The 27,922-nt window shown below is 35.7% G+C and overlaps 1 protein-coding gene across 1 annotated transcript in view; it reads left to right on the forward strand.

Annotated features, from left to right (window-relative positions):
• Positions 1-27,922, forward strand: part of LOC107595439 (voltage-dependent calcium channel subunit alpha-2/delta-2-like) — a 205,684-nt gene that overhangs the window by 171,167 nt on the left and 6,595 nt on the right. The window contains exons 14-28 of the mRNA XM_016285843.1: positions 3,214-3,263; positions 11,643-11,732; positions 13,066-13,131; positions 14,806-14,880; positions 14,956-15,030; positions 15,171-15,242; positions 16,038-16,109; positions 16,206-16,267; positions 17,756-17,832; positions 19,777-19,794; positions 23,257-23,317; positions 26,114-26,211; positions 27,372-27,462; positions 27,588-27,650; positions 27,773-27,876. Of these exons, the coding sequence (XP_016141329.1) occupies positions 3,214-3,263; positions 11,643-11,732; positions 13,066-13,131; positions 14,806-14,880; positions 14,956-15,030; positions 15,171-15,242; positions 16,038-16,109; positions 16,206-16,267; positions 17,756-17,832; positions 19,777-19,794; positions 23,257-23,317; positions 26,114-26,211; positions 27,372-27,462; positions 27,588-27,650; positions 27,773-27,876 (1,074 nt within the window). The remainder of the gene's footprint in view (positions 1-3,213; positions 3,264-11,642; positions 11,733-13,065; positions 13,132-14,805; positions 14,881-14,955; positions 15,031-15,170; positions 15,243-16,037; positions 16,110-16,205; positions 16,268-17,755; positions 17,833-19,776; positions 19,795-23,256; positions 23,318-26,113; positions 26,212-27,371; positions 27,463-27,587; positions 27,651-27,772; positions 27,877-27,922) is intronic.

The raw sequence follows: 27,922 nt of genomic DNA on the forward strand, positions 1-27,922 counted from the left end.
TGTCCATGAGTATGTGTAGGATGATTAACCCACTACAGCAGGTTAAAAGAGTCAATGATGTTTAAAAACTCGGGAGTTAGCTGCTTAGAGGGGCAACATACATGGACGTTAAAGTCACCTAAAATAAGGATGCGATCGTGTTTAGTGATCAAATCCGCTACAAACTCTGAAAACTCTACTATGAAGTCATTGATTAGATATGGTAGCCGATAGATCAGAGCTAAGACCACAGGTTCAGACCAGTTCAGAAGTAAAATCTGAGCTTCAAAACTCGTGTAGGTGGTGGAAGATAACAGTCGGCATCAAGGTCTGAAAGAATCTTTAGCAATGATAGCTCGCCTCTGCCTGATGATCGCGGAGCATTGTAAAAGTGATAGTTGGCTGGAACAAGTTATGAATATGGACTGAGTTCCCCTACCTTCACCCAGGTCTTGGTGATAAACAGAAAATCCAGGTCGTGAGCAGTGGTAAAATCATTCAGGATGTACGTCTTGTTCACCAGAGAGCGAGCGTTTATCAGCACAATTTTTGGGGAGCGTAGAATGGTGCGCGAAGCAGATGCTTTGCTCAGAGGAACGAGGTTGGCAGTATTTGCGCCCTCAAGGATAATAATCAGAGAGTGGAGATATTCCGCTTGAGCCAAAGAGACAGGAGAAGAAGGAGCAGAGGCAGGGGGGTCCGTTGTGATTGACCTGAGCCAACGTGTCGCTCCAGCGCCGTAAAGCGGTCCGACACCATACCTCGTGACCAAGGCAGAGAACTGAGTACAGCCAGAGAACCAGCTCTCATGAAGGTCTTTATTCTGACGATCACACCCCCACGTTTCCCGCGTCTTCTCCGACACTATCTTGGGGTAGCGTCCAGAGGTAGTCGCCGGAGGAAGGCCGGGACGTCCCGTAAGAGAGTCCCATGTGTGTGGTGGGGTTATGGTATGGGCAGGCGTATGTTATGGACAATGAACACAGGTGCATTTTATTGATGGCATTTTGAATGCACAGAGATACCGTGACGAGATCCTGAGGCCGATTGTTGTGCCATTCATCCATGACCATCACCTCATGTTGAGCATGTTTGGGATGCTCTGGATTGGCGTATACGACAGCGTGTTCCAGTTCCTGCCAATATCCAGCAACTTCGCACAGCCATTGAAGAGGAGTGGACCAACATTCCACAGGCCACAATCAACAACCTGATCAACTCTATGCGAAGGAGATGTGTTGCACTGCGTGAGGCAAATGGTGGTCACACCAGATACTGACTGGTTTTCGGACCCCCCCCCGGACCCCCCAATACAGTAAAACTGCACATTTTAGAGTGGCCTTTTATTGTGGCCAGCCTAAGGCACACCTGTGCAATAATCATGCTGTCTAATCAGCATCTTGATATGCCACACCTGTGAGTTTGATGATTATCTCGGCAAAGGAGAAGTGCTCACTAACACAGATTTAGACAGATTTGTGAACAATATTTGAGAGAAATTGGCCTTTTGTGTAAATAGAAAAAGTCTTAGATCTTTGTGTTCAGCTTATGAAAAATGGGGGCAAAAACAAGTGTTGCGTTTATAATTTTGTTCCGTATATACTATATATATATATATATTTTTTTTTTTTTCATTATAACAATTCTGTTAACCTAATTATCATATTGTGATTTAAAAATATATATTATTTATTCAAAATATTTAAAAATAGAAAAGAGACGCAGAGAGGAAAATAATGTGTTTTTGAACCTTAAACCAGGTAAAAACATTGTATTACACCAAATACAGAAAATAATGTTATTTTTAGCTTCTTCATATGACCCCTTTAAACCCTCAAAGTGCATGGCCCTGTTTACTTTCATTATAAGTGAATTACTAGTTTAAAAGAGCTGATCAGAATGACTCAGTTATTTTCTTTGGTACCCTGACATTATGCCTCAAATGTTGATAGAGCTTATCATATATTGAACCAATGACATTTCTTTAGTATAGATACCAGATAGCAAGAAAACCACAGACGTATCTTGCTAGCCGCTCACAGCCTATGGTGATGTGAACTCTACACCCGACCTCTGTGTTAATGATGGTTTCGACTCAAATGAGCCACAAAATGTTGGTCCTGAAGTTATCGAGACTGAAATTGTTCAGTGACCTTTACAACAATAACAGCAGACTGAGCGAAGGCTGAACTGATTTCATGTTCATGTGAATGTTTTCAGCCTCGTTTGTGTTTTCAGCCCACATATAATTAGAAGAACACATGGTACCTGTTTAGAAAATATGCATATTCAAAACTATTGCGTCAATACAAATCCATCTGTATTGTCAACCAAAAATGGCTGTTTCAAGATTTGATCGATTCTGATGAATTTGTGTAAATGTAGATTCATATTAATGAGGATTATATAAATTTATTTTAACACCAGACCTTTTCGGTATGTAATAAAAACATTAAACATGCTTACAATTAGTTATTATTATGCTATGGCATAAGTACAGTAGTTAGATTTTTAATGCATCACAACAAATTCACAAGTATACAAAAAAGTCACTATCATATATCTAGTCTAATACTTTAACATGTAAAATATGTAAGTATTAATTTTATACGTGTGTGTGTTGAGAGAAAATGGCTATAAGTTTGAAGTGGCAAACTTAGTTTCTTGACTCTAAACACCTCAGATGTTGTGCTCTTTGGTCAGACACTCTTGTGTTTAATAACGTGTTGAGCAGGCCATATTGACCCTGTCTGTGTGTCCACTCTCTCAATAATCAGCCGCTGAATGCTTAATGAATGAACAGAACAAACTGCAGCACAGCACATGCTCTGGCTAACATATGCATAGCACTCGGCCAGTCTGTCTGCATGCTGAAATATTATGCATGTTGCTAAACTATAAAGTAAACATGTTTGTAAGCGTGACAAAATAGCTTTCACAAAACTTGAATGAAATAATCATTTTTTTCTATCAATTCCTTTCATCATTGAATAAATTACATTTGTCATCAACAATTTGCCACAGTGAATTCTGCTGTAAAACTGCTTTAGATTTGTCAAAACAAGGTAGTTAAATATAATTTTGCAGGTTTGTCTGTTCTGAACTGCATTTACGTTTGTAGCGCACAGACCCCTAAAGCTGTTGCCTAGTTAGTCAGCTTGCTATATTTTGGTGCAGAGCAAATATGTCAACATTAACCAGCCCTGTTATTGGTTTATGTTGATTTCTGAACAGGTTACTACTTTGAGATCCCTTCCATCGGAGCCATAAGAATCAACACACAGGTTTGTCATTTCTACTGCGTCTTATACACATACAATACTGTTTAAAGGTTTGGGGTCAGTAATATGTTTTTAAGAAATTAGTTTGTTTAGTCAGCAAGGATGCATTAAAAGTGACAGTAAAGACATTTCTAATGTTACAAAAGAGTTCTATTTCCAATCATTTGTTCTTTTGAACTTCCAATTAATCAAAGAATCCTGAAAAATAGATTCACATTTTCCACCAAAATATTAAGTCGCAACAGTTTTTAACAGTAAAATAAAAATAAATATTTGTTGAGCAGCAAATGAGCATATTAGAATGATTTCTGAAGGATCATGTGACACTGAAGGCTGGAGTACACTCTTAAAAATATGCCATAGAAGAACCTTTTTGTCTAAATGGTTCCATAAAGAACCTTTAACATCTGAAGAACCTTTCTGTTTCACAAAAGCTTCTTTGTGGAGAAAGAAGGTTCTTCAGATTATAAAAAGGTATGAAAGAGATGGTTCTTTAAAGAACCTTTGACTGAATGCTTCTTTGTGAAACCAAAAATGGTTCTGCTATGGCATCGCTTGAAGAACCTTTTGAAGCACCTTTATTTTTAAAAGTGTAATGATGCTGAAAATTCAGCTTTGGTCACAGGAATAAATTACGTTTTTACATATATTCAAATAGTAAACAGTTATTTAAATTGTGATAATATTTCACAATATTACTGTTTTTACCATATTTTTAATCAAAATTGCAGCCTTGGTGAGCAGAAGAGACTTCTTTCAAAAATGTAAAAAATCTGTATAGTATATATAGTTTTGGGGTTAGTATGATTTTTAATGTTTTTTAAGGCACATATACATATATTATCTATATTTATACAGGTTATTTGAACTCATTTAAGAGGTGTTTTTACGTAAAACCCTTTCAATGGTGGTAAAATCACTGTAGTGCATTGCCTCGAGTGGCTCATTTCTTTATAAAAACAGCAACAACAGCCATGTGAAAGACAATACTGATGCATTAAAATGAATCACAATAAACAGTTTATCTTCAGCTGATACGCATTCACAGGTATGCTCATATAAGCTTCAAAAGTGGCAGATTTTCCGTTTTAATAAAGCCTCTATACATAAATCCAGTTCACGCTAAGTTCATTCAGTTTTCTGAGCTTTGAAGCTCTGTGATGTTATCACGATTTAGAGATATATATGTCACGCTAGAAAGCATAGAGAGAACTGTAAAGATGAACGGATAAAGTGATACAGACTTCTATATTTAGCATCAATAAGATTCAAATGGGACTGTGATTTCTCTAATCCACTTCCGTACAGTTTTCATGATCCTCCAGCAATCTTTCCCGAGGCCCACGAAACCCGCCGCAATAGCATCGCTCTTCCCTGAAAGCAGTCGGTCCAAATTTCCCCAGCTCTTCTGTGTGATTCTTCAGCACTCTTCACAGACGTCTCGGCCTTTCTTCTTTATCTCCTCTCTATCACCTTTTACTATCTGTTCCCCTCTTTTCCAATCCAGCTTAGCTTTATTCATTCGTGTCTGCTCCTCCCTCTTTCTCCCCCGGCGTGCATTGAACCTCCCGCAGGCGAGCTGATCAGGCTCTTGAATAGACCATCAGCTGTTCCATTAGGCTGAGTGTAATTTTATTCAGAGAACTGCCACTTATTCTAATAGCCTGCGTGAGACAGGTGTGGGCGTGTAACTGTATATATCGACAGCAGCGGCCGCCACACCTGTGCACCTCCTCACCACCTCCTCTCCTGTCACATACTGTTACCTCCAAGAGCCGTGGACAAAAATAACCGCCAACTGCACTTCCACAGCAATCGCTCGCAGATGCTGGTGGATTTCTGACAGGAAAAACCATCCAACCTGCAAAAAAGTTCTTCTAATGAATGTATGAAAGTTGCTTGAAGAAAATTTCCAAAAGACAAGTCTAATTACTAATATAGTTTGTTTCACTGAACACATGGTTGTAAAGCAGCTCAACAGATAATCGTGATGTAGAGGTTTATATTATCTTGATATCTTCATGCTTTATTTAGCAGATTATATCTGGAGCGATAATATAGTTTACATTGTGCAATGCTACAAGCAGTTTAGCCATTGAGGCAATTATTATTTTGTGTAAATTAGGGTTAACTAAAACTATAAAAAAAGATTGTTACTTGAAATAAAGTACAACGTAAAATACATTTTATTTTATTTCAGGTAGTAAGGCAACATTTCTCATTTTCATTCAGTTTAACTATATGTGCTAAAAACTAAAAATGTAATAAAAATTCATAAAACTGCATAGACATAAAAAAAATTATAAAAATGACAAAAAAAATAAATTACTGAAACTTTACATTTAAAATGAAAATGGAAGATATAAAAATAAATTAAAAATTTTAATAAAAACTATGATACATAATTAATTTAAAAAAATATTTAAAAAATTATAATACTATAATTTATCTTAATAAAAGCATTGATTGCTTTTTTAAAAAAATATATATTACTGATGCCATACTTTTGAACGGTAGTGTATATAGGATTATTTTGTCATATAATACATTTATGCTTAATATGAATTACTCGCATGCTGTCTGCATAAATCCTCAGGCTGTTAGTGTGATTAGAAAGCCATTGAGTTGATTGTGAAAGTGTTCAACTGGAGAAAGCTGCTGCCTTTACCTTTAATCTCTACCTGTATAACATTAAAGTGTCACATTGCTAAGTATCATGAGATCAGTATGAATATGAATGCAGCTCCTTTATAATTGAGCTGCTGCATTGAGTTCATGAAGGTTTATGGACAGACTGGAAATCTACAAGCTAATCTGTGTGGCGGCCTGCTGTGTCACTGCTCTTTATCCCCTCGTACCGCAGAGGCCCCCATTACCGGCCCACTGCTGTTTACCTTTCTCTTTTCTCCCGCGTGAAAAGGTCCGCCTGTCATCTTCTCTGCTGAAATGTGTCCCCACGGCACGTTAAACTGTGTTTTAGTGAGCTAATAATAGAATAGGTTACGCTTGTCAGCACTTCCATGTTCCAGCAAGAAATAAAAGTGGCCTAATGCTGCAGTTTCATCAAAAGGCCACACTTACACAAGCTGCTGGCTTATTCCCCACATGAGCTTCTGGCCCTCCATTAGCTGTGTTAAGATGTTGAAGCTGGAAGATTGCATTATTAAATGGGTTTTCTCGGCCTGGCATTGACAGAGTGGTGAAAGGTTCGGGTGAATCTCATGAAATGTCACAATAAACAGGAAAAAATAAATTATATTTTGTGTGAAAACTCTCAGTCACAACAAACATGGATATTTTAGGAAATTTGTTTTGAAAAATTTATAAGAAAAATGTATAATAATAATTGAAAACTGAATAATAAAGCATGGACATTTCCATAGTAAAGTATCTTTAGGATTTATTTAGAATTATTTTAATTATTTAATTATTAATTATTTAAGTGATGTGTGTGTGTGTGTGTGTGTGTGTGTGTGTGTGTGTGTGTGTATTTATTTACATATATTAAATTAGTAAAAAAAAAACATGTCTGCATTTGTGATCAGAGTAATGACAAACAACAAGCCCTATTCTACACTGCTCAAAACTCATGTTTGAATCGTCAGTGGCAAATCCTTTAAATATGAAAACATACTTATGGTCTGTGAGTCAGAAGCACCAGACTGTCCTTTGTAGAAACAGCCTTTGCTCTTCCAGGATCAGGAAACAGTCCTCCGTAAAATGCGCTGCACACTTCTGAATATGTGGGTTGAACTGTTCTGGAACAGTGTTGTAAATACAACTTAACCACTGATTTCTAGTCTTGTCCTCTTTTGGAAGACCAAACAAAGTAGTTTTGCTTTCATAACTAAACACACAGCGTCTCCACAACATGGCAGCATGGCAACAACAATACTACAGCAAGAATAAAAGTTATGCCTTCTTTCTTTGCGTGAACATTTGGGCGGTGTTATGCAAATCTTCCCACATTGTGACATAGATATGTGGGGGCGTGTTAGAACGAGCCGTTTTAGGGGGGCGTGGACGAGTCTTAACTTTTCTAAAGAATATCTCTTTGGATTTGAGACTTCAGTCTTTGCAACTTTAGGGACTTCTATTCACAAACAGCTTGTAACACTCCAAAGAGAAAGGAAAACTTGAATATACACATGGAAAATGGAAGATATAAAAATAAATTAAAAATTTTAATAAAAACTATGATACATAATTAATTTAAAAAAATATTTAAAAAATTATAATACTATAATTTATCTTAATAAAAGCATTGATTGCTTTTTTAAAAAAATATATATTACTGATGCCATACTTTTGAACGGTAGTGTATATAGGATTATTTTGTCATATAATACATTTATGCTTAATATGAATTACTCGCATGCTGTCTGCATAAATCCTCAGGCTGTTAGTGTGATTAGAAAGCCATTGAGTTGATTGTGAAAGTGTTCAACTGGAGAAAGCTGCTGCCTTTACCTTTAATCTCTACCTGTATAACATTAAAGTGTCACATTGCTAAGTATCATGAGATCAGTATGAATATGAATGCAGCTCCTTTATAATTGAGCTGCTGCATTGAGTTCATGAAGGTTTATGGACAGACTGGAAATCTACAAGCTAATCTGTGTGGCGGCCTGCTGTGTCACTGCTCTTTATCCCCTCGTACCGCAGAGGCCCCCATTACCGGCCCACTGCTGTTTACCTTTCTCTTTTCTCCCGCGTGAAAAGGTCCGCCTGTCATCTTCTCTGCTGAAATGTGTCCCCACGGCACGTTAAACTGTGTTTTAGTGAGCTAATAATAGAATAGGTTACGCTTGTCAGCACTTCCATGTTCCAGCAAGAAATAAAAGTGGCCTAATGCTGCAGTTTCATCAAAAGGCCACACTTACACAAGCTGCTGGCTTATTCCCCACATGAGCTTCTGGCCCTCCATTAGCTGTGTTAAGATGTTGAAGCTGGATTATTAAATTATTAAATGGGTTTTCTCGGCCTGGCATTGACAGAGTGGTGAAAGGTTCGGGTGAATCTCATGAAATGTACAGGTAAACAGGAAAAAATAAATTATATTTTGTGTGAAAACTCTCAGTCACAACAAACATGGATATTTTAGGAAATTTGTTTTGAAAAATTTATAAGAAAAATGTATAATAATAATTGAAAACTGAATAATAAAGCATGGACATTTCCATATCTTAGTATCTTTAGGATTTATTTAGAATTATTTTAATTATTTAATTATTAATTATTTAAGTGATGTGTGTGTGTGTGTGTGTGTGTGTGTGTGTGTGTGTGTGTGTATTTATTTACATATATTAAATTAGTAAAAAAAAAACATGTCTGCATTTGTGATCAGAGTAATGACAAACAACAAGCCCTATTCTACACTGCTCAAAACTCATGTTTGAATCGTCAGTGGCAAATCCTTTAAATATGAAAACATACTTATGGTCTGTGAGTCAGAAGCACCAGACTGTCCTTTGTAGAAACAGCCTTTGCTCTTCCAGGATCAGGAAACAGTCCTCCGTAAAATGCGCTGCACACTTCTGAATATGTGGGTTGAACTGTTCTGGAACAGTGTTGTAAATACAACTTAACCACTGATTTCTAGTCTTGTCCTCTTTTGGAAGACCAAACAAAGTAGTTTTGCTTTCATAACTAAACACACAGCGTCTCCACAACATGGCAGCATGGCAACAACAATACTACAGCAAGAATAAAAGTTATGCCTTCTTTCTTTGCGTTCGTCAGGTGTCTTTTTTAATTATATGATGTCATTACGTTGCTGTCTTGCCGCCAGCCAATCGCTGCATTGCTGATCGTGGTTTCAAGTATCGATACATCTGCCCTTTACGGGGAACATGAGAACGCGCAGTCATTTTAGACAACTTAATCCAGATATTTTAATCAAATCCGCAAATTCATTTGAAGAACCAAATTAGCAAGAGATCAGTTATCACTATTAGAAGATCTGGCATCTTTCAAATCATCTCAGATGTATTAAGCAGATGCTTACCTTTGTTTATCAGCACTGCAAACAAACAGATGAAACAGCATCTGCAGAAACACACACACACACACAAAATGTTTTTACTTCCTTAATCTTAGCCAGTACAGCTTGACATTGGCAACAGGCTTGTTTGAGATGCGCAGAACTGATCACCAGTGATAATGCTGGTTAGAAAGTTAGCTCTCTGACTAGCTGTGATGTCAATACTAGGGATGTAACCAGGGTTTGAAATTAACACCCACCAACCCGCCAAATGCGGGTAAAAATCAGCTGTGGCGGGTAACGCGGTCAAATCACTAGCCAATTTGGCTGGTTAAGTTATGTTCACTCATTAATTTCTTGGGGAAATTCGTGCAAGCCAAATCTGTGCAGGTTTAGTGCAAATACTTAACTCATTACATTATCGAGAATTTTGCAAACACCAAACAAAACACACCTACAGCACGCATCCGCATAAGCAACTACATTAACTTAGTGCACGTAGGCATTTAGAGTGCGTTCTTTCAGTGCATGATTCAGTCTATTAATATGCATTAAGAATGATCACATAATTCAAGATAAGGGGGCAGAAAATGTATATAGTTATATCATTTCATATAGTTAATCAATATCACACGAAGAGTGCCGTTTTAAATAAAAAATCAGCATGGTTACAAATGTGATTTGTGAATTGATTTTATACAACAGTTCAATAAACAATAAGTTACTATCAAGAGACTTACGTTTTAGACACCATGCCTGCTTTTGCTCTATTTCGCCAACAAAAATAATTCCAAACACAGCCACATTGCTGTTTTATGTGTCTGAGCAACACGACAGTGTTTTGTTCCTGAATGAGTCAACCGTTTAAATGATTCGGATCAGCCGCAATGACTCACTTATTAACAGTGACTTACTGTCACCTACTGGCGTTTTAATTGTTTTAATTTGACATCTAATGTATCTTTTCATTTTTAAAATTATTTCAAATATCAGTATTCAAAATTTAATGTTTAAAATATCAAAACATTATTTATGCATTTGTAACTGCAGGTTACAAAGCATTCCATGTCCCTCTAAGCTGCATTAACATGTGTAAATACATCTAAATGCCACTTCGTATGGAACTTCTGCAAAGATTAATTTTGTTTATACTGATTTCATTTGTTTAGTATCAGCCTAAATGTATTATTATTATAATTGACTGATTAAATGTAAGAATTTGTCTCAAAAGATGATGCACACTTTTAGAAAAAATGGCTTTATAAAAGGTCAAATGCACATAAAAGGTAAAAATCTATTTAAACTTATTGGAAAAGATTCATTTCTATCACTGCTGTAAACTGACCACACAAAATATTAAATATATCAAAAACTTTAGGAGTCAGCTGTCCACGGTTGTCCTTAAGATATCAGCACAATAACACACTCAGCAAAATATGGTCTAATTATCTTTATCGATAAAATTCTAGAAAATATTGAGATATTATTTTTTGCCAATATCGTACACACCCCTAATTCTGACACAAAATGATTTGCAGCGGTCGCTTTGTCACGCTCAGTGTAGACCGCCTCAAACTGTTGGTTTATTTCAGTTTTTTTATTTTTTATTTTTGGCTAGTAGAAGTTATGAATGGCCGGTAACTTAAAAATTTAGTAGCCAAATTGGCTGGTGAGTGAAAAAGTTAATTTCAATCCCTGTACACATGGCTTCACAATAAATAAATATTAAAACTACATATGCCTAGATAGATAGATAGTAATAATCTATAATATATATATATATATATAAAATTATATAATATATATGATCAATATACAGTATGTATATATGCCCCCCCACACTAAATAGAGATTTTTTTCCTAAAATAAGCCTCATTTCCTTTTTTTTTTTTTTTTGACCCCATTCTTTCAGACAGTTTTGTTGAGGTTCACTTCTTTGAATGATTAACCTCCCAAATAGTGTTGTGTTGAAAACAGAATTGTCATTTATAAACTTGTGCTTACGGCGACCCAACAAGTGCCGTCCTGTGGCAGCCCACCCTACCCCTCCAGAGCGAGAATGTGCTTTCTAGCAGCTGTAATATGCTTTAATAGCTGCTTTATGATGATTTGTTACGGCTGGAAGTGCCTCTGTGCAGCTGGCTTTACTGGCCCCTGGAGCGGACGCTTTTAACAGCGTGCTTTATGTAATGGAGCGGCGAGTCGCAGTCGTTTGCTTTATGACAGAGGGAGGTGTGGACTCCTGCCTTTAGTGTCGCACTTTCAGAGCTCAGAGTGTTATTAGTCGTAACCTGTTGAGAATGGATCGTTTCGATTGGTGCTCCTGGTCGTGTTTGTTGTAAAACTGAGTTGCACTACAGTTCTTGTGATATGTGTGTTGAATTCTTTTTTGTTATCAGGAGTATTTGGATGTTCTTGGACGGCCAATGGTGCTGGCAGGTGAACGGGCTAAACAAGTGCAGTGGACCAATGTTTACCAGGATGCTCTGGTATGGAAGATTTCCATCATCAACATCATCATCAACAACTCAAAATTGCATTGTATAATTTCGATTAGCCTGCACAGAATCTGAGCCCACTTGAATTGAGTGTTTGCTCGTGTTTATCTTGCAGAAAAATGCAGTAAAATTAAACATCTATTTTAATATCGTAATCAATAGTAGATATTAATATTTCTATGACCTTACTCGAGAACCCCTGATTAAAGGGGCGTTTACACAACAGCATTTTCAACTAAAAACAAACACTTTTTTATTCATTTTGGACATTCATTTACACAACAACGGCTCACGTTTTTGAAAACTATACTGTTTTGTTAAAATGCTGATGCCGTATGCATATTGCGTGTCTGTAGGTATGTGCACATGTGCGCAGTGTTTTTTTAGGAAGTGACATTGCCAACTTCTGGCCTGGCATTCATAATACAGCATTTTTGACACTCAAAACGTTTCTCTTTTTAGTACAACATTGTTGTATGAACATGCCCTTAGGTTACACATCTCTGGATGAAATATAGCTTAGAATAGGAATCGTTGCACACTTTTAGGCTGAGAACTGCAAAATAGCATATTGACAATAAAAAGTTGGATTTTATTGCATTTCTATTGCACAGCAGGCTGTCTAATTCACAAATAAATCCACTGATTGGTGCGATTCTTTCGAATGATTCACCTATTAGTGACTCAATTGGAATAGAACAGTCTGAATCAGTCAGATGACTCACTTTCTGAGTGAATCAGCTCGGATGACTCACTCACTGAACCGCAGGTGTTATGTTAAGTCATAAACTTTTTGAGATAAATGTTCATTTGTAAGGTTAGTAAAACTTTATTTTAAGTCTATTTACTGACTGGTTGGACAAAGTGTACTTAAATATACATATGCACAACAGAGTTCTATTAAAATAAGTGTTTTGTTTATAAACTGTTGAAGAAATGCTATTAGTTATTGTTTAGCGCGTTAGGGGTTTACCGCACCCCGCTGCAAGAACTGCATCCTTAGGAAACACTGAAGCACACAGACACATGCCGCTATTCATTGATTTGAGACTGAGAAACTGTTTCAGATTGGATTGTTAGTGGCGGCCACTGACTGTGATATTGTTCATTCTTTGTTTTCTTTCCAGAATGCACACATTTGAATCTCCACTGCTAGTTTGCTTTGTCATTGACCATATAATTTTACTACGAGTTGGACGGCGGTTTTTTTATGTGGCAGCCTTTTATTCATGTGTGCAGTGTACTGTGAACTTCCTTTAGTTCACAGCCATAAAAACAAACATTTTGCATTGGCAGTGTATGTTTTTGTTTTGTTTTTTTACAGGGTTTGGGGCTCGTCATTACCGGCACAATGCCAGTCTTCAATCTCACCACTGACGGAGACTCCAGAGTAAGTCGTGAGAAGAGTCCTGTAAATGAACAACTAGTCATTTGTTTCTTGTACCCCCCCGCAGGACGATACAAATGATGCATTATGGAGTTTTGCATTATTAGTGTGATGATCACATTCCAGTTCTAATTCTTCGCATGTTCTCTAACTGACATTGACAAACTGTTTGAGAGCGGCATGTTTTTACAATCGTGTTGAGTGCATATTGAATAGGGCTTGACTTTGAAGACGCACAAGGGCGTTTGAGTGTGATTCAAAGTTCAGTTTGAAGTTTAATATCATAAATAGTGCATGCAGATTTATTTGAACACTTAAACAATACTGTAGTTCAACCGTATGAATGTTGTTTAGTTACACAATCACATGTATCAGGCAAACCAATTCACAAACAGTCTAAAAGGTTTAAATGAACTTTTTTGTTGAACAGTATATTTCAGCATATACAGTATGTTTAATAATTTTTTCAGAATTTGGACAATTTCTGTACATAAAAAATGTTGATTCTTTTGTTTTTTTAATCAAAATAAAATAATTATAGTATTTAGTATTTTACATTTGGCCACCTTCTTTTTGTCAAATGTTAACAAAATATGTCCATAATTAGCGTGCTGATCTAAATAATTGTTTGATTATTTACAAAATTTTGGTTTTATATATGTATCTATTTATATGGGTGTGGGTGTATATAAATAAATATATAAATGTAAATTAACATTTCCATTAATTCCAGGCTATTATCTCTCTCTCTCTCTCTCTCTCTCTCTCTCTCTCTATAATTTTACATTTGGCCACCTTCTTTTTGTCAAATGTTAACAAAATATGTCCATAATTAGCGTGCTGATCTAAATAATTGTTTGATTATTTACAAAATTTTGGTTTTATATATGTATCTATTTATATGGGTGTGGGTGTATATAAATAAATATATAAATGTAAATTAACATTTCCATTAATTCCAGGCTATTATCTCTCTCTCTCTCTCTCTCTCTCTCTCTCTCTCTATATATATATATATATATATAATATATATATACACTAATGTAAAGGAAAGATTAACTAACGTTTATTAACAGAATTTTGGTTTTCTAGCCTATATGTAATATGTATTTATTATAATTGCCTTGAATGAAGATGCCATCAGTTCCATGACTTATATTTCCAGGTAAACTGTATTTTAAACATTGTCTGTTTGGCTGGATGGTTCAGAATTGCATCAGTAGTGTTTGCACACATCTTTAATTTGTGCATTGATGGATGAGTAACCTTTCCATTAGATGATCAACTGTCCTGCCAGTGTGACTGATAAATGCAGAGCGCATTATAATTCAACACACTGCCTGTCGTCACATATCGGTTATTTTTCCTGGAGGCACATTCGCTTCTCAATTTATTTGCTCTTCAATTTATGTCCCAAGCAGATGCTTTCTTACCAAAGTTATAATTTTTTTTGACATTGACAATGGTAATGATAACTATGATACAACAACTCAACATTATGTTTAACATAAAAATGGAGAAATGTGCTTGCTTGACAGTTCACTCTCCAAGCATTAATCCAATTGTTTTTGACCGTTTGATTTGACTGTTTTATTACCTGTAGTTTTGGTAAATATCAATTCTGCCCCCTTGTGGTCGTTTGTTGTCTTTTTCAGTCTGTTGGTTTCTTTATTGCAGAATCAGTTGAATCTTGGTGTCATGGGTGTAGACATCGCCCTCAATGAAATTAAAGAACTCACACCAAGATATAAGGTAAGTCAAATAAATCTCTTTTTCAGTTATTTTTATTTTCGATCATCAGTCAATAATTTGCATCTCTGTACACAGCTTGGAGCCAATGGTTACACGTTTGCTATAGATCCCAATGGCTATGTGCTGCTGCACCCCAACCTACAGCCGAAGGTGAAAAGCATTTGAGTTTGTTACTTGTGTATAGACTTAAATTTAGTCTGAAATGTAGTTATTTTCCTTTTCTACCTTCCATTTTTAATGCATGTTTATCTCTGTAACAATAATTATTTTTTCCAAATGGATTTGTGTAGATCATTAACTTCAGAGAGCCGGTCACATTGGACTTCTTGGATGCTGAACTTCCAGATCGCAACAAGGAGGAGGTGAACATCTCTACAATGAGTTATCCTTGCAAATGTGCCAAATATATTATTAAAATGTCATTAAATTACTCATCAGACAACATGGCCGAGTTTAGCTAAGTAGGACGTGCTTCTGGATGAAGAGCGTTTTTTGGTCTTGGAACAAAATTCCTAATTCACTTACCCACTTGTTTGGGATCAAGATTTTTAATTAATACTTTTATTCAGCAAGGATGCTTTAATTTGATCAAAAGTGGCAGAAATAACATGTATTTTGTTACAAAACATTTAAATAAATAATAAAATGCTGTTCTTTTGAACTTTCTATTAATCAAAGAATCCTGAAATTAAAAATGTATCACATTTTCCACAAAAATGTCAAGCAGCACAGCTGGTTTCAACACTGAAAAAAAAGAGAACTTTTTCTTGAGCAGCAAATCAGCATGTGAGAATGATTTCTGAAGGATCATGTGACACTGAAATAATGATGCTGAAAATTCAGCTTTGCATGACACAAATAAATTACATTTTACAATATATTTAAATAGAAAACAGGTACTTTAATTTGTAATAATATTTCACAGTATCACTGTTTTTACTGTATTTTTGCTCAAATAAATGAAGCCTTGGTGAGCATAAAAGACAAAAACATTCAAAGAAACATTACCAACCTCAAAAAATCTCACCTTTTGAACAGTAGTGTACCTGGAAAATTTTACAGCGACTTGAGAAAGTCATAGCTTGATTTGAAATGATCTTTAAATCCCTTCAATGTGTTTACAATCCAAGTATTATCTTGTTTTTTTCTTATTGTAGATCCGCCGTCAAATGATTGATGGCAGAGCAGGACAGAGGAGAATCAGGACACTGGTGAAGTCTGTGGATGAGGTGAGCCACATGACCTCTTATTAGATATAATGGCATACAGTGTGATGATCTTATGGCTGGTTGGTGATGTGCTGCTCTTTGTGTGTGTGTTTTTAGCGTTACATTGATGAGGTCCAGAGGACATACATATGGAGTCCAGTGGAGGGCACAGATTACAGGTCAATATGACACACTCACTCTTTCAGACTGCATTTCTGTTGCTTTCAGTCACTTTCTCTCTCTACATACTCTTTGCTATTTTAAGTTTAGACTGTAAAACATTCAATGCAGTTTTGTTGAAATGAGTCATGAATTTTAATTGGCATCCGTAACCTGCCAACATTAGCAGTTTAGGTTCTCTAAATTGATCTTTTCAGCAGGGCATTTTGGAAATTAATAATTATTCCAATGAATTTGCATCTTCTGTGCATGGTAATGTCTATGAATAAAGCGCAAAATAGGGCTTGAAACACTTTTTTATTCTTGTTCATCCACCTCAGTAGATGAAACTGTATCAGCAGTTTCTCTCTGTAATATAGTGGTCTTTGCAACCGTGTGAAAAGTAGAATTTTTCTATGTGTGTGAGTATATATATATATATATATATATACAGTGGGTACGGAAAGTATTCAGACCCCCTTAAATTTTTCACTCTTTGTTATATTGCAGCCATTTGCTCAAATCATTTAAGTTATTTTTTTTTCCTCATTAATGTACACACAGCACCCCATATTGACAGAAAAACACAGAATTTATATATATATATATATATATATATATATATATATATATATATATATATATATATATATATGTGTGTGTGTGTGTGTATTATACAACAGTATTTGAATATAAATATATTTGAATAAAATTCTTACACAGTATTTTTCTCATTTTCCAGTACAAATATCTAAACATTCTTAAATCTATCAAGATACATTTACTTAAGAAGCAAAGTTTACATTTACTTTTAGTCATTTAGCGACTTACAAATGTGCACAATGGAAGCAATCAAAATCAACAAAAGAGCAATGATATGCAAGTGCTTTAACAAGTCTCAGTTAGCTTAACGCAGTACACGTAGCAAAGTTTTTTCAATTATATAATAAATAAAAAGAAGACAGAATAGAAAAAGAATAGAGCAAGCTAGTGTTAGGGGCCTTTTTTGCTTTTGTTAATTGTATAATAAATAAAAATACAACTTTTAAAGAAAACAAGCAGTTAGTAAATGAATTGAGTGCAAGTCTAAAAGGATCAAGTTACATAATGTTTTCTAAAAAAAATTATCAAAATTTAGTTCTTGCTTAAAACAAGAAAAAATGTCTGCCAGCAGGGTAAGAAAAATAATCTTGTATTTCCTTAAAGTTTATTTTCCTTACCCTTTGGCAGTGTTTTAATTTTTTTCAGAATAGACTTATTATCTTAATATCTTAAGTCATTTTGCTTCTCAAGTAATTGTATGCTGATTTAAGAATGTTTAGATAGTTGCACTGAATAAAAATAAATAAGAAAGTGTACACATTAAATGCAGTAACATTTCATGCTTTGGTTTTAACATGAGATACTTGCTTTAAAAAAGTGTGATTGGTTGTTAGTTTGTATCCTAGAAAGTGCCAGATGTGGTCATATGCAAATTATGTTAAAATTCTTGCTTTCTTTCCTCGCAGTCTCGGTTTAGTTCTGCCGTCCTACAGTGAAAACCACATCAAGGCCAACCTGAGCGACCAGATCCTCCAGGTCCAGTGTAAGTACCAAGGGCAGGCTAACGCGAAGCCCTCTTACCTTTCTTTCTTCCCAAAGAGACTTCCTGTTCCCCCCTCCCGCCCCTCTCGTCCAATCAACGGAAGCCCCTCCCCCTTTCTCTGACATCACAGCAGCGTCGGGTCCGAGCGTGGATTCCCGGGAAAGCGAGAGTGGATGTGTTCTTCTGTGAAACCCCACCCCACCTCTTCCCTCTTCCCTCCTGTCCTCATGCTGTTCTGTAATGAGGTGATTTTTCTTTCCCTGCACGGATGCAAAGAAAAAACCCTCACTAAAAACCAGAGAGGTGAAAGCTGTGGTTTTACTGTGTTTACTGAGTTGAAAATAATGGTGACCATGTGCTATTATTTTTCCTTTTGCCGAAACATTAAAAAATGCTCTCATCTTCTCTCTCACAATGACGATTCTGAAGCATCTTTTGTCTGGACAGGTTTTGTGTTTTTGTTTTCGTTAGCGAGATGTGAAAAGAGGCATGCTGTTGCTTTTCACTGTGTGCTTTATGTGTTCTGTCGTGTTTGTTATTTGCTTTGATTCGTGTGGATGCTCACTGTGCTGTATTGTTTGCCGGCAGCTTTGGAATCAGTCAATACATTTTTAAAAAAGTATCCCACAATGCCCCCTGACGGGCCATTGTCCCGCACAGGAGATGGAACGCCTTTGGTTTTCCTTTCTTTCCTTGTTTTTTGTTTGTTTTTCTTTGTTCTTTGTTTATTTATGTTGTATTTAGTTCATTCATTTGATCTTTAGGTCATTTGTTGGTTGTAGTCAATCTCTATTGTTTATTTGTGTTTCATATGATGTTTATTCTCTTCCATTTGTTTAATTTGTTCTTTATTTCTGTTTTATTTGTTCTTTAGTTCTTTTGTTTGATCTTTAGTTGTTTTTCTGCTTTTCCTTTGATGTTGCTCATTTGATCTTTCATTCTATCGCTTTTGTTTGCATTTTTGTTATTATTTGTTTGTTCATTTGATCCCTAGTTTGTTCTTTCGTTCTTTTTCTTCAGTCTGTTTTTGTGTATTTTTCACTTGTTCATTATTTTGTTCATTTTTTTATTTTGTTTTTATTGCTTTTGTTCCTTCTTGGTTTGATCCTTTTCTTTTGTGCCATTCTTTCATTCTCTATTATTTGTTTGTTTCTCTTTTGTTTATTCTTCCATCTTTTTCATTTGATTCATTTATATCTCTTACAGTTCTCCCCCTCTTTCTTTCTGTAATTTGTTCTTTAGTTTAATTGTAGTTCTTTCACATGTCATATTCATTCTTTTTGGTTTTAGTTATTGTTTTTATATATATAATTTATTCTTTTGTGAATTTTGTTTGTTATTTCAGTTCATTTGTTCATTTGTTCCTTTTTGTTTATTGTTTCTTCTAGTTCTTTTGTTAGTTTGACCTTTAGTTTGTTGTTTTGTGTGTTTTTCATTTGTTTATTTATTTATTCATTCAAGTCTGAAGTTCATTCTTTCATTCATTTTATTTTTGTTGCATTTTGTTTATGCTTTCATTCCTCTTTGGTTTAAAATTTAGTTCTTTCTTTCTTTCTATCTTTTTATTTCCAAAGCGTTCCTCTCTTCCTAGCTCATATGTGATTCTCATTTTGTGACATATAATTTTTCTCCATGTTTCGTCATGCGGTGAAGGTTCATTAGTTCTGATTCTGCTCACGTGTCCTCAGATGTTCTCTCCTCGTCTCCGTCCTCGTGGAGTTCATTCCCTGCCTCCGTCTTCTTGTTGCTATATTCTTTGCGACGTGTCATTCATTTTGGTTTCCTGTTCTCAGTTGTTCATTACTGTTATGACTGACTTGATTTTCCTTCTTTTGAGAAAAACAATATTTTTATTCAAACAGTCATTGAATAAAATATTGTCTGTGACCCCCCTCCTCCCCTTACCCGTCCCGCCCTGTTTCTTTTCTGCTCTCTCCTCCTCAGACGGATCAGTCTTCAAGGGCAAGTATACACCATATTGGTCCACTACCTTTGTTACTCTACTTCCTTCCTCGTACCCTTGTCCTGAACTCCCTGCTGACGCCCACCTCCACCTGTTCCAGCCTGCTTGCCTCCTCTGTTCCTCTTGCCCGCCTTGCCTTCAAGACCCTCCTCTTCCTCTCTCTCCTCCTCTACCTCACTCCCTCACTCACCCACTCACCCTCTTGCTGCGGCCTACACCCACATCTTTCTCCTTTTCAAATTCTCTCTCTCTCTCTCTCACTCTCTCTCTCTTACTCGGCTCGGACAGCCTTTAAGGTCTCTCCCTGACATATCCTGAAGAAGAATAAAATATGCTCTTTCTCTCACTGTCAAACGTATTTCTGATCCCTGTGTCCATTACGTTTGGGAATATTCTCCTCCATCTGTCTTCTCCTCCTCCTCCCCTCTTTATTCCTCAGTGACAGTGTTAAATCCTCAGATTGGGGCATTTGCTAGTAAAAGTCCTACTCTAGTCATGTAGATGCAGTATTTAGTTTGAAAGCATCCCTAAAGTAAACTTTAGACTTTCACTAATACAAGTTATTATTACGGAGGTACAGATATGAACTTATTGTGGTCGTTATTGAGAGGTTATGTTTGCACTTTGAGTGTAGCATATCATTGTCTGTTTGTTCTGAAATGTTTACCAAAAAAGGAAAACTCATCATTTACTCTCCCTCATTTTGTTCCAAAATCATTTGACTGACTTTCTTCCATTAAACACAAAATAATGTATTTTGCAAAAGTATATAGTGCCTGTCAATATCCAAAAATATTAAAAAAGCACCGTAAATGTATTCCAAAACATAGTTCATTCTTGTGTGCTATGTTCCAAGTCTTTTAAAGCAATATAAAAGCTCTGTGTGAAGAACCAACCAAAATCATTAAGACTTTTTAGTAATCGGTTATTTAAAAATTCATTACCCACAAAAGTGTCATATGACTTGCATCATATGAGAAAAATATATATATATAACTCAAAAGTGACATGAACCTCTATTATGGTAATTTTTAGGCATTAGTTTAGTATTATTTATATACTATTTTAGTATTTCTTAATGTTCTAATTGTTTTTATATATATATTTAAATTTGTATACGTTCCTTTTTTATATGTTCATTTTCATTTTAGTTTAAAATAAGTCACTTTGTTAATGTGCTTTTGACATTTTTATTCATTTTTGTTTTGTTTTTTAAATATTTCTATTCAGCTTTAATTTAGCTTTAGTAATCTCAGTATTTCAATATATATTTTATTTTATTTCAGCTCTATTTAAATGAACAAAGACATTTGAAATAGTTTGAGTTTTAAGCCAAGGTACTTTTATTTATTAGGGTATTTCATATGCAATGGTAATTCTAAGTGACTTACAAAGGAATTAAAAATAACAAATACAATTTTAAATAATCATAACATGCATAAGAAATAATAAAAATTGACAATACATTTTTTTTAAATGTACTAAAAAGTAATAAAAACAAATAAGAATAAAAGAAAAAAATCATAAATGCGTTATGTTACAGTGCAATCAGTAGAAATACAGTAAATGCACAGCTAAACACTTTTTAGTCTGGATTAAAATGTGGCTACTAGTTTTAGTTAACAGTTACAATGTGCCCTTGATCACTATATGCTTTCACTGAATAGAAAAGAGCAGCTTGAACATCCTCCAAAACATTTCCTGTTGTGCACCATATAGGTTTGAGGGTGAATAAATGATCTTGAATTTTTATTTTTGTCCAATCTCTTGCATTAAATCTTAAATATTGAGCAGAAATGTTGGTTAGCCTCTAACACTTAAAGACTTAAAGATGTCTATTATCATGCAATGTTGTCTTTAGTTTAGCCAGCCAGTTTATTCCCTTAGGTTGTCTCTTGCTATTCGTTTAATGTTTTGGAATGGACAGGAATAGGTTACAGATGAATTTGCTAGATGGCCTCCTTTAGGTCCTCTCTTGTTGTTTTGGTGATGGAGCACTTGGCAGCGCCCGGTTTGTTTGTCGTCCTCCTCTTACACCCTGTGTTCTCATCAGCTTGACCCCTCTGTACATCTATCACCCCCCAGACTGCCACCGCAGACGCTCCGCTGCATCTTCACTTATCCTGACCTGGAAGTGCAAGACAGTGTGGAGGGAAAAACTACCTGGGCACAACAGTGATACATATATTACCGTAGATATTTATTGGGTACATATATTCACATGGACATTTATTGAATACAAAAATGTACATGTATACACACATATATGCAAAATTTGCTGCTTGTATACTTTCGTTATATCATTATTTGTCGAATATCAAGTCATAAACAACACAGCCCTGCATCCTGAAAACAAATTCTGCTGATTTGCAAAAAAAGCCTAATATTACCTAATTTGATGATGCCGAGTTCAAAATATCAATAAAAATCACATTGTTTTTTTTCATACTATATAAATACAGTCAAATGCTTCGGTTTTAATGACAAATATAAGTATAAAAAATGTATCATTTAACTTACAGTATGCAAAGGAGTGGAGAAATATGTTCAAATACTTCATTTGATTTCAAAGAACATGAGCTTTTTCACATAATCTGTCATTTTCTGTCACAGTTTGGATATAGTAAAACACCCGTATATCTGGCTCATGTTTGCATTTTCTTCTGCCACTGGCCATAATTCTAACCCTGAAATCAGGATTAGCCATAAAATAATGTAATACATGTGAAAATTTACTGAGAATTGAACAATAAGTTGTAAGATATCATGTCTTTTGTCTGTTGATTAAGGACTTCTTCGCCTTAGAAATGCTTGTCAAAAGCAAAAATGCTACAAAATGCATCATATTTTGTAAGAAAGTGTCACATGCTGAAGCAAAACAGGCACTATTTTTGGAATCAGCACCCTGAAATCAGGATCTCATTCATGAGGATAGTGTGTAGTAGATCAAACTGGGTTGCCCTCTCTCTTCTCGTCCACAATGCTGGGTACTTTCTCCGATTGAGTCTCTGGAGTGGCTCTGCGGTGCCAGTCTGAGGGGCGATCACCTCCATCAGGACCCCTGCCTCACCCACTCCCAGCTAAACGGTTGGCCATGTTGATGCCTGTTGAAAAAGAAAGCGGCACGCCACGCAGTTCGTGGGAACGGCGTCGGGGAACTCGCTTCGTCTCAGTGTGTATCCCGAGGGGCGAGCCAGTTCTCCGACTTGCAAAAGAACGGAATTCGGACGAAATTCGAATCGAGCTAAAAGTGTCTGCTTTCCAAATTAGCCCATTATTTCGGCCAGTGCGACTCCGTTGAAGGCACCATAGTGGCTAACGCTGGTATTCCCCCATGATTCCTCAGTGTTGCTATGGTAACACTTTTTGAAGAGCAGCTGATGTTCATTTGTTTCTCAGAAGCCTCCCTGTGTTCTGCGTCCTCCGCTTCCCCTGGATAATCTTGCCCGTTTCTGTTGCAGATTTTGAGTCTCTCCTGCCAAACACTTTTGAGTCAGAGGGACATGTGTTCATTGCCCCCAGGTAGCTGTGTGTGTCTTCTTGAAGCCACGTTCCTGTTTTCGTGCATACGTCCATTGCTAACTTCCTTTTCAACATACCGTAGTCACTGTAGTCTCTGTGTGTGTGCTGTGTGTAACGTGTCTTTCCATTTTAACCCAAGTGGATGTGTTTATTTGTTGTGTTTTGTCTGTCGAGACTCCTCGCCGTCACCCGTAGGAAAGAAAAATCTTGTTAATATCTCCTAGACAGCATTAAGAGCAAATGGAGACTTTTAGTGTTCTGGGTTCATCACATGTACACTCTTAAAAATAAAGGTTCTTTGTTGGCATTGATGGTTCCATGAAGAAGCTTCAACATCCATGGAATCTTTCTGTGCAACAAAAGGTTCTTTATAGTGGTCAAATTGGATTTTGGATTTTTAACATGTTCTTCATACTAAGAAAAATTTTTCTTGTTTGCTGAAAGCTTCTTTGGTGAACCAAAATGGTTCTTTAAAGGATTAGTTCACCCAAAAATGAAAATTTGCTGTACTCTCCTTCAGGCCATCCAGGATGTAGATGAGTTTGTCTCTTCATGGGAACAGATTTGGAGAAATGTAGCATTGCATCTCTTGCTCACCAGTGGATCCTCTGCAGTGAATGGGTGCCGTCAGAATGAGAGTCCAAACAGCTGATAAAAACATCACAATAATCCACACCACTCCAGTCCATCAATTAATGTTTTATGAAATAAGAAAGTAATTCATCATTAAGCTGTTTTAACTTTAAACCGTCGGTTCTGGCCAAAATACGAATCCATAATCCATAATAACACTTCCTTCAGTAAAAAAAAATCCATTCCCTGTTGTTCTCTCGCATTAAAATCCACTGACATATTTATTTAGAACTGTTTTGGAATGTATTGGGGTGTAAATGGTGCTTGATCTGTGCATATTTCTCTCCTGATTCAGACAAGATTACTTTTTTACCGGAGGAACCGTTTTTATGGATTATGGACTATGGATTGTGGTATTTTAGTTGGAAACAACAGTTTGAAGTTAAAAAACTTGATGGATTTATTTCTTAGCTTCTCACTTCACAAGATGTTAATTGATAAACTGGAGTGGTGTGGATTAAGAAACAAACTCATCTATATTTTGGTGGCCTGAGGGTGAGAACTTCCTTTAAAGGCACTGACAAAAAATGAAAAAGGAACCTTTGTTTTTAAAACTGTAAAGCTTGATTTCCACAGAAAATAGTTTTGCTCTGTTTATATGAACAAGCAATATGTGTACAGTATTTCACTGACAGTGGAACCGGCGCCAGCCCAGATACTGTATTCAGAAGGGTCTATTTGATTTCTTCTAGTTATCTAGTAGCCTATGCGCTCTATTAAATACTTTTAAATACTGTGTTAAATGAGTACTTTGACAAAATAGAAAAAATTGATAGGAAATTTGACAAATAATTAAAAAAGGCAAGTAACATTACATGTGAAACTTTGAAGTAGAAAAACTGAGATAGTATTTTCTTATAAAACATACTCTTATTTTATCATTTTGACAAATTATTTTTTAGGTGTAGTTGTAAATTACAATGGTAGCAAAACCTACAATGCAATGCAATGTCTGGCCTGATAAACTTTTTTAAACCATTCTTAATATATTATTTTAAATGTGATTTTTGTTTGTTTTTACAAACTTGAGCAACAAGTTGATCATATTTTCTGTGGTAATGAGAAAGCTGCTGATAAAGCATACTTAGTTTTGAACCTGGAAAACTCCAGACACCAATAATCTTATATAATCACACATGTCTCCTTTAGTTTCAGAGTTACTGTCATTTTAAAATATACTCAAATGTTATAGTTCTGTACTCTAACTGTACATCAACTTTGTATTTTTCCTAAACAATTTAAAGGCACACAAAGATAATGTTCATACTTGAAGCGTATCTGAAAGCCATGCTATGCAAGCTGAGCAGTATATATTCCTCTGGGTAACTCTGTGTTTGAATCATTGTCGTCTGCTCTCATGGATCTGTATCTTCTGACGTTCAGTAGATTCTCTCCACATCTCATCGCTGCAGCTCTCACACGTCTCCTCTGTGTCTGTGTGTGCATGGCGTTCTCCTCACTTCCTTACATACGGCATCAGTATCAAGGGGAAGGTTGACTTTGGTTTGCATGGATCTAGAGAAGTTCACGTGCATGAGTCTATGAATGATCATCTTTCTCTCTGTGTTTATAAAGCATATACACTCCAAAATCAGTAGTTTTGTTATGTTTTCCAGTAAAAACATCTAAACATCCCTGAACAAGATGAATTTACCTGAGAAGTAAAATTGCAATAATTATGACTTTTAAAAAAGTGTAGGATTTACTTTAAAACAATATTCACTCAAAGATTGCTAGAAATAATTACAGAATAACTGCAAATAACACATTGAATTGCGCATGAAATTTTAAAGTAGAAAAACTGAAATAGTGTTTCCTTTAGAAGTAGTGTTTGTTTTGTTTACAACTTCCAGCTTTTATACAGTGTATGTTTTAGACTAAATGCACTGCAGTGTTACTCTGTTAGATTTGTCTTGTTTTAAGGATGTTTAGGTATTTTTACTGGAAAACTAGACAAAGATACTGGTTAAGAATCATTTTTGGACTGCAGTTATGTTTTATGTATGTCATTGTGGTGTTTTGTGTGTTTAAGATGTTTACATGAATGTGAAATATTGGTCAATGCAAAACTCTGACTGTCTGTTAAGGGTTTACAGTCTATTTATGATGTTAATCTTTATCAGAGAGAGTTTTCCAGTGTGGAATGATGTGTGTTTTCCTCAGGGAATACTGCAAAGACCTGGAGCTGTCTAACAACAACACAGAGTTCCTGCTCAACTTCATCGCTCTGATGGAGAAGGTCACGCCAGACTCCAAACAATGTGAGGCTCACAGATTTTGAGTGAATTATTTAACGACTTTGTTCCATTTTAAAGTACTTTCTGTCAGTAATTTTCATTGCACAATCAGTTGAGTGTTATCCAAATGTCATATGTTCCTGCTAAAAAGAACATCTTAAACCAGCCATGCTGGTCTGAACAGGTCTGTGGGTTTTAGCTCGAACACTGCGCTACAAGACCAGCTGAGACAACCTTGAAGCATTAATAAAGCAGTTCTTTTTTTTAAGGTAGTTTTTATTTGAATTTCAGTTTAAGTTTTAGTAATTTTCTTGTTTTGTTTTGTTTTTGTTTGTTTTTTTGCTTAATTTATAAAAAATAATAAAAAAAATTAATCAAATTAAACAAGCTAAATTTAAAATGCATTAAAAAACATAATCAATATATTAATAAACATACTCTATACATAATTATACTGTAATACAGAGTATGTCAAGCATCTATAGAAGTTTTAGTAATTATCTTATGTGCTTTTGTCATTTTTATTGCTTTTAATTTTTTTATTAATTTGTAATTTTATTTTCATTTTAGTCATTTTATTATTTCAACTTATTTCAGTTAGTTGCCAAGGTAACATTTCTAATTTCCTAATTTAGAAGCTTATTTATAAAGTGCTTTTGCTTTCGTCTAGAAACACACAGCGTCTCCCTGACATGCTGCTTCAACACTAACTGCGGTTACTGAAACCACGCCTTCTTTCTTTGCGTGAACATTTGGGCCGCATTATGCAAATATTTCCACATAGTGAGGTAGATATGTGGGGGCGTGTTAGAACGAGCCGTTTTAGGTAGGCGTGGCAGAGTCTTAACTTTGATAAAGAATATCTCTTTGGTTTTGTGACTTTAGTCTTTGCAACTTCAGGGATCTTATCTATGCACAATCAGCTTGTAACACTCCAAAGAGAAAGGAAAACTTGAAATCGCATCATATGACCCCTTTAAGGTTTTCATGTCATATTTAAATGTTATATTCTATACTTCTATACTTATTTTGACTTTATTTCATTCACCAAATATATATAACAATAACAACACTGACTGTAATTGACATTCTGACTCTCTCTTTGACAGTTCTTGAACTCAAAACCATCTTGTTTGAAGATATCAGCTCATATGTCATAATATTATCATCATTATTCCACACAGGTGACAATTTCTTGCTGCATAATCTGATCTTGGACACGGGCATCATTAAAGAGCTGGTAGATAAAGTCTGGAAGAACAAGGACCTCAACACGTATGTTCATATTCAGGAAGAACCACTGAAATTCCTCCCATTCATCAGTAGACTGACACGTTTATGAGACATTATCCTAGAGCTAGTGATAAATGTGAATGAGTATGTGTGTTATGATGCTGTAGGTACGGCTTTATGGCGGTCTTTGCAGCCACAGATGGAGGCGTCACTCGAGTTTTCCCTAATAAGTGAGTCTTGTTCTTTTTCTTTTATTTGTCACTGTGTTGTTTCAAATAGCTGTAAATGTGTGTGTGTGTGTGTGTGTGTGTGTGTGTGTGTGTGTGTGTGTGTGTGTGTGTTTGTACATCAGGGCCTATGAGACCTGGGAGGAAGATCCAGAGCCGTTTATTGCTAGTTATTACCGTCGCAGTCTGGACAACAAGGGCTACGTGTTCAGAGCCCCCTACCGCACCGGTGAGAGAGAAACACAGCACATGACTGCACACTCTATACCCTCATA

Source organism: Sinocyclocheilus grahami, unplaced genomic scaffold (assembly GCF_001515645.1).
Source record: "Sinocyclocheilus grahami isolate Dianchi unplaced genomic scaffold, SAMN03320097.WGS_v1.1 scaffold202.1, whole genome shotgun sequence".
Lineage (NCBI taxonomy): Eukaryota > Metazoa > Chordata > Actinopteri > Cypriniformes > Cyprinidae > Sinocyclocheilus > Sinocyclocheilus grahami.